Source organism: Osmia bicornis, chromosome 1 (assembly GCF_907164935.1).
Source record: "Osmia bicornis bicornis chromosome 1, iOsmBic2.1, whole genome shotgun sequence".
Classification (NCBI taxonomy): Eukaryota; Metazoa; Arthropoda; class Insecta; order Hymenoptera; family Megachilidae; genus Osmia; species Osmia bicornis.
This window is the reverse complement of record NC_060216.1, coordinates 4555626-4570697: the sequence shown is the minus strand read 5'-3', so window position 1 is coordinate 4570697 and position 15072 is coordinate 4555626. Positions and strand designations below refer to the sequence as shown.

General features: G+C 33.6%; 1 protein-coding gene across 6 annotated transcripts in view; it reads right to left on the bottom strand.

Annotated features, from left to right (window-relative positions):
• The window catches only part of LOC114881243 (MICAL-like protein 1), a 181146-nt gene that overhangs the window by 16833 nt on the left and 149241 nt on the right, over window positions 1-15072 (bottom strand). For 5 of the 6 annotated variants that reach the window (XM_046287273.1, XM_046287274.1, XM_046287276.1 and 2 more), the window contains one exon: window positions 3009-3444. In XM_046287273.1, the coding sequence (XP_046143229.1) occupies window positions 3009-3444 (436 nt within the window). Of the gene's footprint in view, window positions 1-3008; window positions 3445-4451; window positions 4469-15072 lie in introns of those variants that run through there. The other variant, XM_046287282.1, reaches the window with a different exon arrangement.

Below are 15072 nucleotides of genomic sequence, written 5' to 3'. Positions count from 1 at the left end.
ACTGCTCAGTCAAGCGTGAAATTTATTACCCTAAACATCGGCTTCGCGCTTTCATGGACCTCTCACTCATTTCTCGTACCTCTCACTTTGCGGGCGACTTCAAACAAAGAAGAGGGGATAGCGACTTGCTTATTTCGAAGTCGAGACCACTTGCTTATTACGAGGCAATACTGTAATATGATCCGACCGTAATATCGATGTGACTAATACTAATTGAACGATAAAACTTTTTTATTTTTAACTTTTTCTTAATTAAACTTCTACTAACGCATTTGTGAGATTTTTCTGATTAAAATGACACCAAACACGATATAGTTTGAATTATATTTATAAACAATAGTAATCGAATAAACAACATAGAATTGACACCACAACTGAACATAAATGATATCGGCTGAATAGAAAACATGTGTACGGACACAGAATCGGCATGTCGGCTGAATACAAAACATGTGTACGGACACAGAATCGGCATGTCGGCTGAATACAAAACATGTGTACGGACACAGAGTCGGCATGTCGGCTGAATAGAAAACATGTGTACAGACGCAGAATCGACACCTCGCTTGGATAAATGCAACATTAAATACCCAGAATCGACACCTCGCTTGGATAAATGCAACATTAAATGCCCAGAATCGACACCTTGCTTGGATAAATGCAACATTAAATGCCCAGAATCGCCACCGTGCTTGGATAAATGAAACCTTTGAAACCAGAGCCAACACCGCGACTGGTTTTGATGTCGATCTCTGTTGCTTCTTGCCAACCTTTAACATCAATTTTAGCAAGTAATTATAATTGAAACTATATCGTGTTTGGTACCATTGTAATCAGAAAAATTTCACCGATGCGTTAGTAAAAGTTTCAATAAAAAAAAGTCAAAAATATAAAAGTTTTATAGTTGAATTAGTATTAGTCACACCGATACGTTTCGGCTCTTTCCTTTGATCATCGGACCTCTCTCTTTCCACCACTGTCTGTCTCTTTCTACGTTCACGCTTGGCTGGTCGTCGCGTGTAATCCGAGATTCGACACCTCGCTTGGATAAATGCAACCACTGGGTCCCAATGTTGGTTGCATTTATCCAGGTTTTACTGTACTCCGTTCAACGAGACGAGTCACCAAGTCAAAACAAACAACTCCATCGGTTTTCACGTGATCGGCTCTACTACTGCGGTCATTGGCTGCCACATGCTACAACTCAGGGCCAAGTTATGGTGGCTCCTTGCCGAGTGCCTTTGCATGCAGGGTCAGGCAGAACCAAAGAACTTTACGATGCTATTTGGGGATCTGGAACCCGTAAGACGGCCCTGCCCTGTTCACGTGCACGTGTTTATACTTGGTGACTCGTCTCGCTGAACAGAGTGTAGTACTAGCCGAGCTGAAGTAAAAATGGCAACACCGCGGGAGTCCGGTCTGAATATATCAACATCTAACCCTACTCTATCTGCCTCCCGGACGCCCAGACTCCCAGCCAATCAACGTCGTCAGACTCTCGGCTACTCTCTGGACTTCACATAACCTCTTTGGTTTCGTTCCAATAATTTCGCTTATTTCAAGGTTTTTATTCACTTATATACACGTTTATCAATTCTTAAATGTTTCAATTTGATCCAAAGATGGTTTCATTTTGCTTCATACCTAAATTTTCTTGAAACCACTGTAAATATTTCAAATATCATGCTTCACAACACCAAACTACTTCGAGAGTACACAAAATTTATATCACATTTATAACAATTTTATACTACCACATCACTTCTACTTGCCATAGTTGCAACGTTTATGTCTTGTTTATACATAATTAATACAAAATAGCGTATATTACTACAGCTTTTAATTAAAAAAGACGGTAATTACAATTCCGAGCACAGGACTCTGTTTTTGAAAATAGGACTCCCGATTGTCACGTGAGCGGTGTTGCTACGTTGTTCAGCATGGCTAGTACTAGAGTCGGCTGTGACAACGCCCTGGTGGTTGAGCACGCGCTCCTACGCGCGCTCTGATTGGCCAGTGTTTTTCGTTAATAACTCAAAAACGAAGCTTCAACTAACATTTTGGTAAAGGAAAAAGTTGTTCAGAATCACCCCAGCAAACCCCCATTTCCGGGTGTTAAGTAAGTTCTGGGACACCCTGTATATGAGGCCTCCTTCGCTACCGCGTCATACTTCCCGGAGATGTCTACGGAGGGGGACAGGAGCCCGGGTGATGGTGGGAACCCGGAACATCACCATTTTTCCTGGGGAAACCAGATGTAATCGCGAATGTACCTTTTATATTTGATTGATTTTATGACCGCCTTTCTGATATGGGCAGTCTACCCAAGTAGGCACGAAAGTTGAATCAGTTTGAAGTCAGTCCTAAACAATATCAATACGATGAATAAGAAATTCAAAACGAAAACCTTGATGTGAAACCTCAGGAGCATAATTAATTTTGCAATTCATTTTCATAGCTAGTACTTTCTTAGCATCGTATATCAGTGATGGGTACCTGTTGTGCCCGCAAGGATATGATGCACAGATGTGCAACTGGCGACTGACACTCGGACTCGCATTCGAGGGTACTAATGGCTGGTTAATTTTTCAATGTCAGAATTGGAAAATTGGAAATTTCTTTGCTTCTAAAATCTCAAATTTCTATATTTCTAATCTTGAAAATTAAAAACTGTGGAATTTCTGTTCCTAAATATGTAATTTTCTAAACTTTTAAAGTTTCCAATTTTGAAATTTCTATATCCCTATATTTCCAAATTTCCAAATTTGAAATTTCTATATTTCTGAATTTTCAATTTTTCAGTTTTCTAAATTATCGAATTTCCAAATTTGATGTTTTTAAATTTGAATGTTAGAAAATTTGGTAACTTTTTTATATTTCTAAATTTCATAAGCTCACTTCTGCACGTACCGAGTTCGTCAGTGCCCATGAGCGGGCATTTGATGCACCCATCACTGTTCTATGTATACTAAATATTTGATTAACCTATAATTAAAACATATTCTCACCTTGGTCTGAAAGTAGATGATTCGAAATGAAATTCAATCTTAATCGAGACGTTTGCGCAATAATATCAGGAACGGAAAAATCATCGAGTTCGGACTTTTTCAAAGAATCATCGAATGTTTGTGCGTTTGCGTTATCTTCATTGCTGTAGGATCCATTTGAACTTGCGTCTTCAACCCCATCTACTTCACTTCCATTGGGTATTGTATAATTTTGCATTGTAGGCGATGGAGGTTCTTCGTCAGGGCACGTTTCACAGCAATACTGTCCTTTCTCCGTCTCGTAGTAATTACCAAGCGTTAATTGATTGTTGCATCGAGCACAACGGAAACAAGTACGGTGATAAGCGACACGGCCGAGTACCAGTTTTTCCGCTAGGAAAACCGGAAGTCCACATACGGCACACGGATCCCTCCGCATACCCAGACCCAACGCTGCCTATATCATTGTTAATAGTAGAAATTAAGTATGTGTACTAATGGTATTAGATGATCCCATAATTAATGTCGTCATTTACATTTTCGATTAAATAAAGCATTATCCAATTTGAATGTTTAAATAAAAATCAGACAGTAAGTAATACTTGCAGTTAGATACATGATAAAATGCAGAAAGTTAAATCGTATATACAGGGTGGTCCAAAATTCATGGTACAAATGGGGTTAGGGTGATTCTATGGTTCAAACTAACAATAAGAAGCAAATTAAGAATTTTACGTGGGAGAATTACGAACATTACGTGGGAGGCCTTATTATCGAGAAAGATGCATTTGAAAATCAGTTTAAGTACGCGACTATTTAACTAACAACCGATGTTACGGATTAGTGTTTATTATTTTCTCGATTTTTATCTGTGGGGAAACGCAAAAAGAATAGTTTATTCTGAAGATATCGCAAGTCTTGAACATTTAAAACGACGAATCATATTAGTACTTGAAGAAATAAAAATCTGGGACATACAGCAAGTAGACAAATAGTTGGAACACTACAACTCTGTATACGAAAAAATTGTCAACATTTTGAACAATATCTTGCTTAAGAAATGTAAACAAATAGATGATAAATTAAGATCAACTAATAGTACAATGGTTATTTTATTACGTTCAATGTGTAAAAATAGAGTGAACTTGTAGAAAGGTTACTCCCCCGCCGATTTCGATGATTTTTAAATATGTTGTAAAATTCAATATTTTAAGCAACTTTTTCCCACTAAGCTATATGTTGGACTCGATTGGTTTGCGAGATATTCGCGAAAAAATATCGCTGCCACTACTAGTGAATTCTGCCTATAGGTATGCGTCCGTAGCAGTGTATGCTGCCGTTGCTTACTCACTGTTTCTGTAAACAGCGTCATTGATGAGCTCGGCAACCTCCGAGTTGGTGACCGGCCACACAAATCAAAATTCAAGATTATTGAAATCAGTTAAGTTTGATTTTTAAGCTCACCCCTTATACGAATGGTAGCCGGACCATGTGGTGCTGTTGACAGAAACAGTAAATAAGCGAGGGTTGATTGCTGATGTACCCTCGATCACGGACGTATACGTACAGACAAAAATCAATGTATTATAGTAGTATTCAGTTTTTTGCGAATATCACGGGAACTAAGCGAATTCGACATATAGATTAGAGAAAAAAAGTTGCTTAAAATATCGCATTTTGCAATACATATATTCAAAAATCATCGAAATCGGGAGAGGAGCGCCTTTTCTACAAATTCACCTTATTTCGAGCCATAGAATCATCCTGACCGCATCTGTATCATGAATTTTGGATCACCCTATATACAGAGTGTTCCAGCAACAATGTTACAGCTGAGCATGGCATAATTCTTTGTAAAAAAAAAAAATACGTCGAAAATGTAGAATAAGGTTTTCACATATGAGGCTCCGTTTTCGAGAAAAACAACTTTGAAAATTTATCCGATACATTTGTACTTACCGTAAGTCTCGACTTGACGGATCTTATCTTGACATCGTTACATATTGAAAGAGGCTATTGTTACAGCACGATAGTAGCAACAACAGGAAGCAAATAATAACATTGCTCATATTTGTAAATAAAAGTCGAAACTTACAGTAAGTACTGCTCCATCGAATAGATTTTCAAAATTGTTTTTTTCAAAAACGAAGCCTCATATGCGAAAACTTTACTCTACATTTTCGATTTATTTTTTTACGAAGAATCACTCCCTGCTCGGTTGTACCACTGTTGCCGGAACACCGTGTTTCTAGAGATTGCGAGGTCCGAGGCAAAAGTGTGGATTATTGAAAATATTTCATTAAAAACAGATAAGCTTAAAATCTGTTCATTACACGCGTATTTTATTAGTTATTTGTTTTATTTGAGTATTAACATGTTTGCTGAAGAACCCGAGAAGAGAGCCAGTTGCTATGAGTCATAATACTTGGATAATGGTTATTAAACATACGTCAATTAGTAGTAATAATTGATCACGCGAAATTGTGGTAGAGACAGCGAATATATTAATACCTAATTTGATTAATTTCTATCAAACGCAGAAGTATTCAAGCGTGGGGCACGGATCAAGTGCCCCGTTTGCGCGGTATTAGGGGTGACCCAATTTATTGTGATTACTACTGAACTATTTAAACAGGCAAATATTTGGTTAAAATGAAAATATAAAATTCTCAGGGTGTCATTATTTGATATAAAAATATATGAATTTTTCAGAAATGGTAGATAATATTTTTTGAAAAATAGGATATAAGTGTTATAATTTACAATAACTGTTCATTTTTTCACTCTAGTTGATTGATTAAGAAAACGACATTATTTATGGGACGAGCTTATACAATATTATATATAGTATTTTATAAGAAGCAATAGAAACGAGGAGATGGTGATTTCAGGCGTGAAAAACTAATATGTATTAACATTAACACATTCATAGTCTAACAGTAAGGCGAAAGCGAAGTGTACAGTCACACATTGAAGTATGCGCGTTGTGCCTTTGAATACAGTTTCAGCTAAACTTGAGATCTAAGTTGGCAAACAGTTGAATTTTGAAATCCTGATATTAAAATTTTGAAACTTGATGATTTCGGAAATTTCGAAACGTGAATTATTAAACATTGAATTCTTGATATTAAAATTTGGAAACCTTAAAATTTTAGATTCTGTAACCTCTAAATTTCTATTTTAGAGCGTAGAAAATCTAAATGATAAATTTTGAAATTTATTGTATATATTGAATTTTACATTTAATAATTAACAATTTTAATATTTAATACTTTCAAACTTGAATTTATTATAATTCAAACTTAGTTAGACATCCTTCCCTTACATTCGACATTTTCCCTAAAAAAGTCTATCATGCACGATGCTGTACATACACACTGCTTCAAATTTAAGCCTTAAATAAAGTAGGAAGCAGTCAGGACGTAAAATATTGTTGTGTCGTGGGTGTTTCTTTAAAGCCAAAACGCATTCTGGTCATTTCTTCATCCGTTAAATTTTAATATAAATATACACTTCAATCTCACACTCAAAAAAGCAAAAAGCATGGTTTATAAATAAATCATATTTTTTATTCTTAGTTCGTTGTTAGTTTTTCTTTAATATTAATATAGTCCTGTGTAGCGATCTTTTTGTCTTTCGTTATATTATACATTGTTTAAGAAATCTAGTTTAACTGTTAATTACACTTGTTGGATACAAATGTACCCTGTCTGTACATAGTTTCGCAAATATTTCTCGCTTGGTACATCTCATGTTTTTACTAATTTATATTTCCAATAAATGATTATTTATCAAATTTAGAATGTTTAGTTATTATACCAAAGCAAAAAGTATCAACTTTTTACATTTCATTTTAATTAAAACTCTTATCAAAAGTCAGGGTACAGAAGTACCCCGCAGGTGTATGTAGTTGTATAGGTCAAAATTCGCCAGCGTAGTTAAGGGTTAATTAAATACTAAACATAAAATGCGTATTGAACTTAAAACCATTTAAGACGCTAGAACGAGGATTTTTCCCCGCTAATTCGAATGATACTCATCCAGTTCAAACTGGTTTAAGTAAAAAAGAGAAAAACGTAAAATCCTTTTTTATTACTGTAAAAAAGTCTCACCTTCAAAAATAAAGAAACCTGATAATTTTTTGACCTATTGTTTAAAAAAAATCTTAGCATTAAATGGTTAAACCATTTTGCATGGATTGTTTTAAAGCACAGCACACTCGCGATCAAATCAAACTTCCCAAGAGGAAATGCTAATGTCCCAGATTCTCATTCTTTAGGCATCCTCGGAGAAAATGGGATTGTAGCGAAATGGTAAAATTTGCAATGTCGACTTGTGCCATTTTTGTAATAAATAAAATTCATTGCATGATAAGTTTCCGAGTAATCATTTTCCAAAAAGGAGTTTCATGTAGACAAATTTTGTTGTACATTTTTAATTTATTTTTTCATGAAAAGTCATCTATTTTATAAAACATTATATACATAAAATATAAAATGATTTTGTATCAGAAGATAAAAAAGTAGTCAAATAATACAGTAGTTAAATGTCCATCAAGTACATGTGCACCTTATATTTATATTTATTTTTTACGTCTTTTTGATCCGGTATACCAGGCATGTAAGTATGTGAAATTGCCCGTAGAACGCGCTTTCCATACTTAACCCTTAGCTGACACTGTGGGGTATGAGACGACCCCAATTAATTCAGTTTTTTTTCTTTTTTCGCTAAAATTCGTCTAAAGTACTTTTAATGTTAATATTGTCAAAATTAAGATTACGGGAATTTCTCTTTCCCCTAAACTATATTAGAAATTATATCACAGCCAACTCTAGCCATACTTACTAGCCGTGCTGAAGTAAAAATGGCAGCACCGCGGGAATCCGGTCTGAATATATCAACATCTAACCCTACTCTATCTGCCTCCCGGACTCCCAAACTCCCAGCCAATCAACGTCGTCAGACTCTCGGCTACTCTCTGGACTTCACATAACCTCTTTGGTTTCGTTCCAATAATTTCGCTTGTTTCAAGTTTTGACACGTTTATCAATTCTTAAATGTTTCAATTTGATCCAAAGATGGTTTCATTTTGCTTCATACCTAAATTTTCTTGAAACCACTGTAAATATTTCAAATATCATGCTTCACAACACCAAACTACTTCGAGAGTACACAAAATATATATCACATTTATAACAATTTTATACTACCACATCACTTCTACTTGCCATAGTTGCAACGTTTATGTATTGTTTATACATAATTAATACAAAATAGTGTATATTACTACAGCTTTTAATTAAAAAAGATGTTAATTACAATTCCGAGCACAGGACTCTGTTTTTGAAAATAGGACTCCCGATTGTCACGTGAGCGGTGTTGCCACATTGTTCAGCATGGCTAGTGCTAGAGTCGGCTATGATTATAAATAAATATACATTTATATATCGTCATTTTCTTTAGGGAAACCTGATTTGAATGCGAGTGTATACTATGGTGTTTCGGATACTATGAGCTTCATAGTGAGGTAACTGGGAAAAGAATATTGTTCGTGAGCAAGAGATTGTACAGCTCTGGTATACGACATAAGATCCTCAGTTATCCATGTCAATACCCAGATAGCACACGATGTCTTAAAGACATCCATTTTACGACCATTTTAAGTCTGAACGTCTTACGACCTTACCTGGACGTCTTTACGATGTTTTGTCCCGAACATCGTAAGGACATCTGAAATTCATGTCTTAAAAACGTACGAAACGAACGTCGTATCTGAATATCTGGAATAGATATCTTTAAGATATTTTAACGACGTCTCTGTGACATTCGTACGACGTCTTTAAGAAATCCTGTTTTCTAACATAGGAGCTTTACAGGACGTATTTCAGGCATTCGCAGGATTTTCAAACGTCCGTAAGACACCTGAATATCTGGGACAGATATCTTTAAGACGTTTTAACGATGTCTCTCTGCTATTTGGGTATATATTAATTCAAACTCGGTATAAAAATTTCTCTTATTTACATTTGAAATATCTATATTACAAAATACGGTATAGATTTTTCTTTAGTAAAAAATAGTGGGACGTAAAACATACAGTAAGTATAATACGCTATTCAGCTGCTTTCTTCCTGTCTCATTATGAGTATTTTGATTTAGTCATAAAAAAATGCATATAAATTACAAATGGCGAATTTACAAACTTTTTAATTCTAAAACTCTGAAACTCTGACATGTTGACACCGGAATTCTAAAATTGTGGAATCTTAAAACTTTTTTAAATTTCGGAATTCTAGAATTTTTCGAATTTTAAAGTTTTGGAATTCCAAAATTTTATAATTTTGTAACTTTGGAATTTTTTATGCTTAGATTTCTGAAATTTTTGAATTTTAATCTTTTAACTACGGCTGTCGTCAATAGACGACGGCATGAAACTTTCGTGAGATACGGCTGTCGTCAATAAGCGATTTGATGAATTATGTTGGGAACGGGGGGCGATTAATGACTTTTATTTATTTTATCGAGATTGCGTCGATGGAACAAGTGCGTAAGGTAAATGTCCCCATTACCGACCGCTCCCCCATTAGCGACCAGATGATTTTGTTTTTGTTTATAGCAACATATAAAGCGATATAATTAACCAAAACGTTTGTATATTGTAATTAAAGTATTTTATTTATTATTTCAGTTAATATTCTTTAAATTTTTATTATTTATACTTAAGTACAGTAAGGTATATATTTGGACCTGTTCATTAATACGAAAGTGGACAGATTCTAAGAAGGTAAAGTTGAATTAGAGATACTATTCAAATCATTAATGTTACTACAAAAATATATGGATTCATATAGTAATTTACTCGAATTAACTAGAAATATGTGTGGAATCATAATGTGAAAAGAAAACATTCATTTTCTATCATTATAATAGCAATAAATCGTGGTCAGAAATAGATACGTTGAGAACAGATCTGTGCTAATTTTCGGACATTTAGCAAGTGTTATTGTTAGGCTTAAGTAATTACTTATTAAACTTTAAATACGCGTATTATTATCAATTTTATAAAAAGTAGTAACATAAGAAGTATATTCTCTTTAGAAAATAACAATGGTGAAAACAAAGAGAAAAGAACAGAAACGTGTAAAATACACGGCAAATGAATTAAAAGAAGCAGTTTATAAAATAAAATCTGGAGAACCTATACGTAAAGTCAGCCGTGATTTTGGAATTCCGAAAACGACATTATTATATAAGAAAAACGAGTTGGTACCATCAATAAGACGAAGTGGACCGCCCACAGTTTTAACTGATGAAGAAGAAAACCAGTTGGTTGAGTGGATATTTCATATGCATAAAGCTGGATATCCAATTACAAAAGCCCAAATTATAAATAGCGTTACAATGTTAGTTAAAGAACTAAAACGGGATAATCCTTTTAAAAACGGCCGACCTGGACGCAGTTGGCTTGAGAGTTTTCAAAAACGACATCCGGAATTGACGCAAAGAATTGCACAAAATTTAACGAATGCAAGAGCATCCGTTACAGAAAAAGCTCTTCGTGAATGGTTTGCTGAAATTAATAGCTATTTTAATAAAAATGGGCTCTGCAATATTGATCCATCCAGAATTTTTAATTGTGACGAAAGTGCTTTTTTCTTATGTCCGAAAGGAGAAAAAGTTTTTGTTAAAAAAGGCGAAAAATGTGTATATAATTTTGTCCAAAATGATGAAAAAGAGTGCTTAACCACTTTATTTATGGTTAATGCTGAGGGTATGTTAGGGCCACCTCTCATTTTATTTTCATACGAAAGAATACCATATAGCATTTGTGCAAGTATACCTGAGTCGTGGGGAATTGGAAAAACTGATAATGGATGGATGACTGGAGAAAGTTTTTATGAATATATTGCAAATGTTTTTCATCCTTGGTTAGTTGCCAATAATATACAATTTCCAATCGTTTTATATGTGGATGGTCATTCTTCACATTTAACCATGTCGTTAAGTAACTTTTGTAGCAAACATGGAATACATTTAATTGCATTGTATCCTAATGCAACGCATATTTTACAACCACTAGATGTGGCATTTTTCCATCCGCTAAAACATGCATGGCGTAAAATCATTTCCGAATGGCGACTAAAAAGTGGACACAAAATAAGAAAAGAAAACTTTGCAACATTGTTAACGCAGGCTCTTGATACCTTAAACATTAAAGAAATTATTACAAATGGTTTTAGAACCACTGGTTTATACCCATTTTCAGCAGATGCCCTTAAATATGAGAAAGTAAAAAATTTAAATGTTATATCAGAAAACCGTGTTTCACTAATAAATGAACCACCTATAGAAAATCAGTTTTTGCAGTCATTTGAAAAATATATTGAACCATCCACTTTAACCAAATTTAAAGAAATTGGTTGTTTTGGAGAGTGGAATGGAAATATAGAAGATAGAAATTTGTTCGTTGTTTGGAGAAAAATCCAACAAGGTATTTATTTATAACTATTCACCGTAATTTTATTCAATTATTTAATAAATTTGTTTTTGCAATTAATTTAGATATATATTTACATATTTTTTTCATAACTCTGTCATTATATTGATTTTAATATAAATATTACTTTTTTTCATTTTGTTATTGCTTAACTTTTTATATTTTTCTTATTGTGAAATGTAGACTTACATAATACTCCAAATGACCAGAGAAACCAAACAATTTTGATTGACGATTTGAATGAGGGTACTGCCATTACAAATAATAATATTGAATCCATCCCCGTCATATTTGCTGAGGAATTAACCGAAGAAATGCAAATTGTTAATCATGATCAAATTCCTCCAGAAGATCCCTCCTATCCAGAAGATGTCCAATCTTCCTTTCCAGAAGAAGAGTTAGTATCTCCTCCCTCTTCTGTGCAAAATGTACCGACACCATTTCAAAAAATATTATTTTGGCCAGGAATTTCAGTAAACAAAAAGAAAAGAAATTTAAAGGAAAAGGTGCCGTCGGTTGTATCCTCTGAGCAGTGGCAAATATTCCACAAATCGAAAGAAGAGGAGAAAAAAAAGAAACAAGCTGCAGTTGAAGAAAGAAAAAGAAAAAGAGCAGAAATATCTTTGCAAAAGAGAAATGAAAAAGAAGAGAGAAAGAGAATAAGAAATCTAGCTGCGGAACAGAAAAAGAAAAAAATTGAAGAAAAAAGTCGAAAATTAGAAGAAATTAAAAGAATCAAAAAATAAAAAATTATTATAAAGAACTTAATAAATGTATTATAGTTTTGATAACATGTTAATAAAAATTGCTTTAGGTTGATGAATATAAATTTATACAATAAGTGAACTTGCTGGTCAATAATGGGGACATGAGATGGTCGATAGATGGTACAAGTCGGTCAATAGAGGGGACTCAGATCGAAAATAATTTTTACTATAACTTTCGTATAAATAGTCAAATAACACTTCAAAACCGATTCAATTGGGAAACTAAAGACTTCAATGAATATAATAATTTATGTCTTACTTAAATATTGTTGAATATTAGTAAGAAATTACTATTTCTAAACAGCCACATTCTTAAATGTCCGGTAATGGGGACATTTACCTTAGAGTGGTTCTGTTTCGTTCGTTGCGCAACAGATGCATAAAAAACACCGGTTTGTATGCCGGATGTATTTGTTTACATTGTCTTCCTCTCGAACGTTTAGGGCCCATATTTCCGAACGTGCATAAGGAAATAGCAGTAATATTGTGTAGGTGCAAATACTTTTTATTTACCGCATTATAATATCAAAAATGGGTTCACCGTCGGGTCTGGTTCACTTTGTCGAAAATCATTTTGTCGACAATCACTTCGTCGACTATCACTTTGTCGACATGATCATTTTGTCGACACGGTCATTTTGTCGACGTTCAATTGATCAATATGGTTAATTAGTTCAGAAAACCTAAATATCAGACATTTGTAGCAACCGCAACCCTATTCCTAACCCTAACCCTAACCCTAACCATGTTCACCAATTGAACGTCGACAAAATGATTGTCTACAAAATGATTTTCGACAAAGTGAACGGCTCCCTCACCGTCAACATCTCGTGGTACTCGCGGTTCAAAGCGTTCAAGAACAGAATTGAGTGACAATGATATATATAGTGATGAAGAAGAAGCTGTTTCACTTGGTGACCTGGATAGTGCAAGTGATGGTAGTGAAAGAGATAATGACTCAAATAGTGATAGTAATGAAGCAACTGTTGTAGGAGATTTACGTTGGCAAAATTGCGATATTTTCAATCCCACAATCGACTATTTTGACGATGAAAATTCTGGCATCTCGGGAGTGTTTGAAATAAAAAATGAAGAACGAGTACGAATACTTTGTAAAATATTTTGATGAGCATATGATGACGATAATTGTGGACGAAACTAATAGATACCACGAGTACAGTGCCGACCGAAAGCGATCCTGCTCCAAAAAGAAAACCATGGGTGCCCACTAATGTGAATGAAATGTTTAGCTTTTTAACCGACTTCGAAAAGGAGGAGGTTACTCAATTCGATCAACCGAAAAAATTCGAAAAAATTTACATAATTTAGCTTCAATTTGATATTTTGTTATTATAAATTTATTTAGGTATGAGTTTTAGTTTGTTTACTTATAGGGATGTTTTGTAAAAGTATGTTTTATTATATAGTTATTTTTGGCAAAACATGTCTTTTGTTCTATGTATTGTGTTATAGTTTTAGTGTATAGTTATAAGTGTAATTATATTAAGGGGGGCAGGTGATTACCCCGTTTACCCCCTTTAATTTTGCCATTCTTATGTACATAAATCATCACATATAGATAAGAAATAAACGTATCAGTATTTGTACATTTCTTTTTTTTTTTGTTTTGCGTTTAGACATACACATTTGTGAATATATGTATACCAGTAGCTAAAGGGTTAAAACTTAAAAATTTTACAAATATCGGATTCCATAATTCCGAAATTTTTTATTTCTAGCATTCTTTTTTGGGGGGGTTTTGGAATTTTGAATTTTTTTTTTGTATTTATGAATTATAGAACTTCAAAATTTGTGAATTTAGGGATTTTGGAATCTTTAAATTTAGGAATTTTACTATTCTGAAATTCTGGAATGTTTAAATTAAAAAAATCTGAAATAATTTTTAGGATTTCAAAATTTCAGAGCTTTAGAATGATGACACCAATCCATATTTTTGGATAAATTGGTTTAACCCCCTACCTAATTACACTAATACTTAAATAGTTCCTACAACTTCGCAATCATCTCATACAATAAAAAACTGCAAATTGTGTAGAGAATCATCTTCACGTATAATGAGTACTTCTTCTCGTCAATCAATTGATCAGCCTTCTTCCCGACTTCTATCAGCCTCGTTTGCTTGAATGTCTTGCGAATAAATGAATTCTTGTGCCTCCTTATTCGTCGTACTTTGTACACCTTTCTTGAGGTATTTCACATACAGGATAACCCAGGATTTTCCAGTCAAGTTGCATCACTATATTCTATGAGTAAAAGCAAGGAAAAATGTTATATGAATAATACGCCAATAAACGCTTTAATATAAAATCTTAATAATAATAACATAGATGTTCTGTTAGTATAATAAATCCCTTCATGCGGCTTTTAATTAATAACTTCATACCAACGTACCACTTGTTTTGAACAGAAACAGAAAAACAACATGCAGTTATTTCGTTTACAGGCTTTGTAAATAATATCCATGAGTACTGCATCATACAATATTTTAATTTTTTTCGTTTAATTTTCTTTTATTTTGTCAATTATATCAGTTTCAATACAAAATTGCCACAATTTTTAAATAAAATAGGTGTTACATTAATTTATTAAAATCAATGATTTCAGTCAGTTTATGTTACGGTTATATGTTTTTAGTAAAGCGTTTATTAGCACATATTTACATAACACCCTTGTGCAAAGTTTGCCTTAAAAATTCTAAGGATTCCTGTATAGTGAAACTTCCATTACAACTGATATTATTGTACATATAATATCAATCGCTTCGTGAATTCTAAGCTATCTGCTAGATCAATATTTGTAC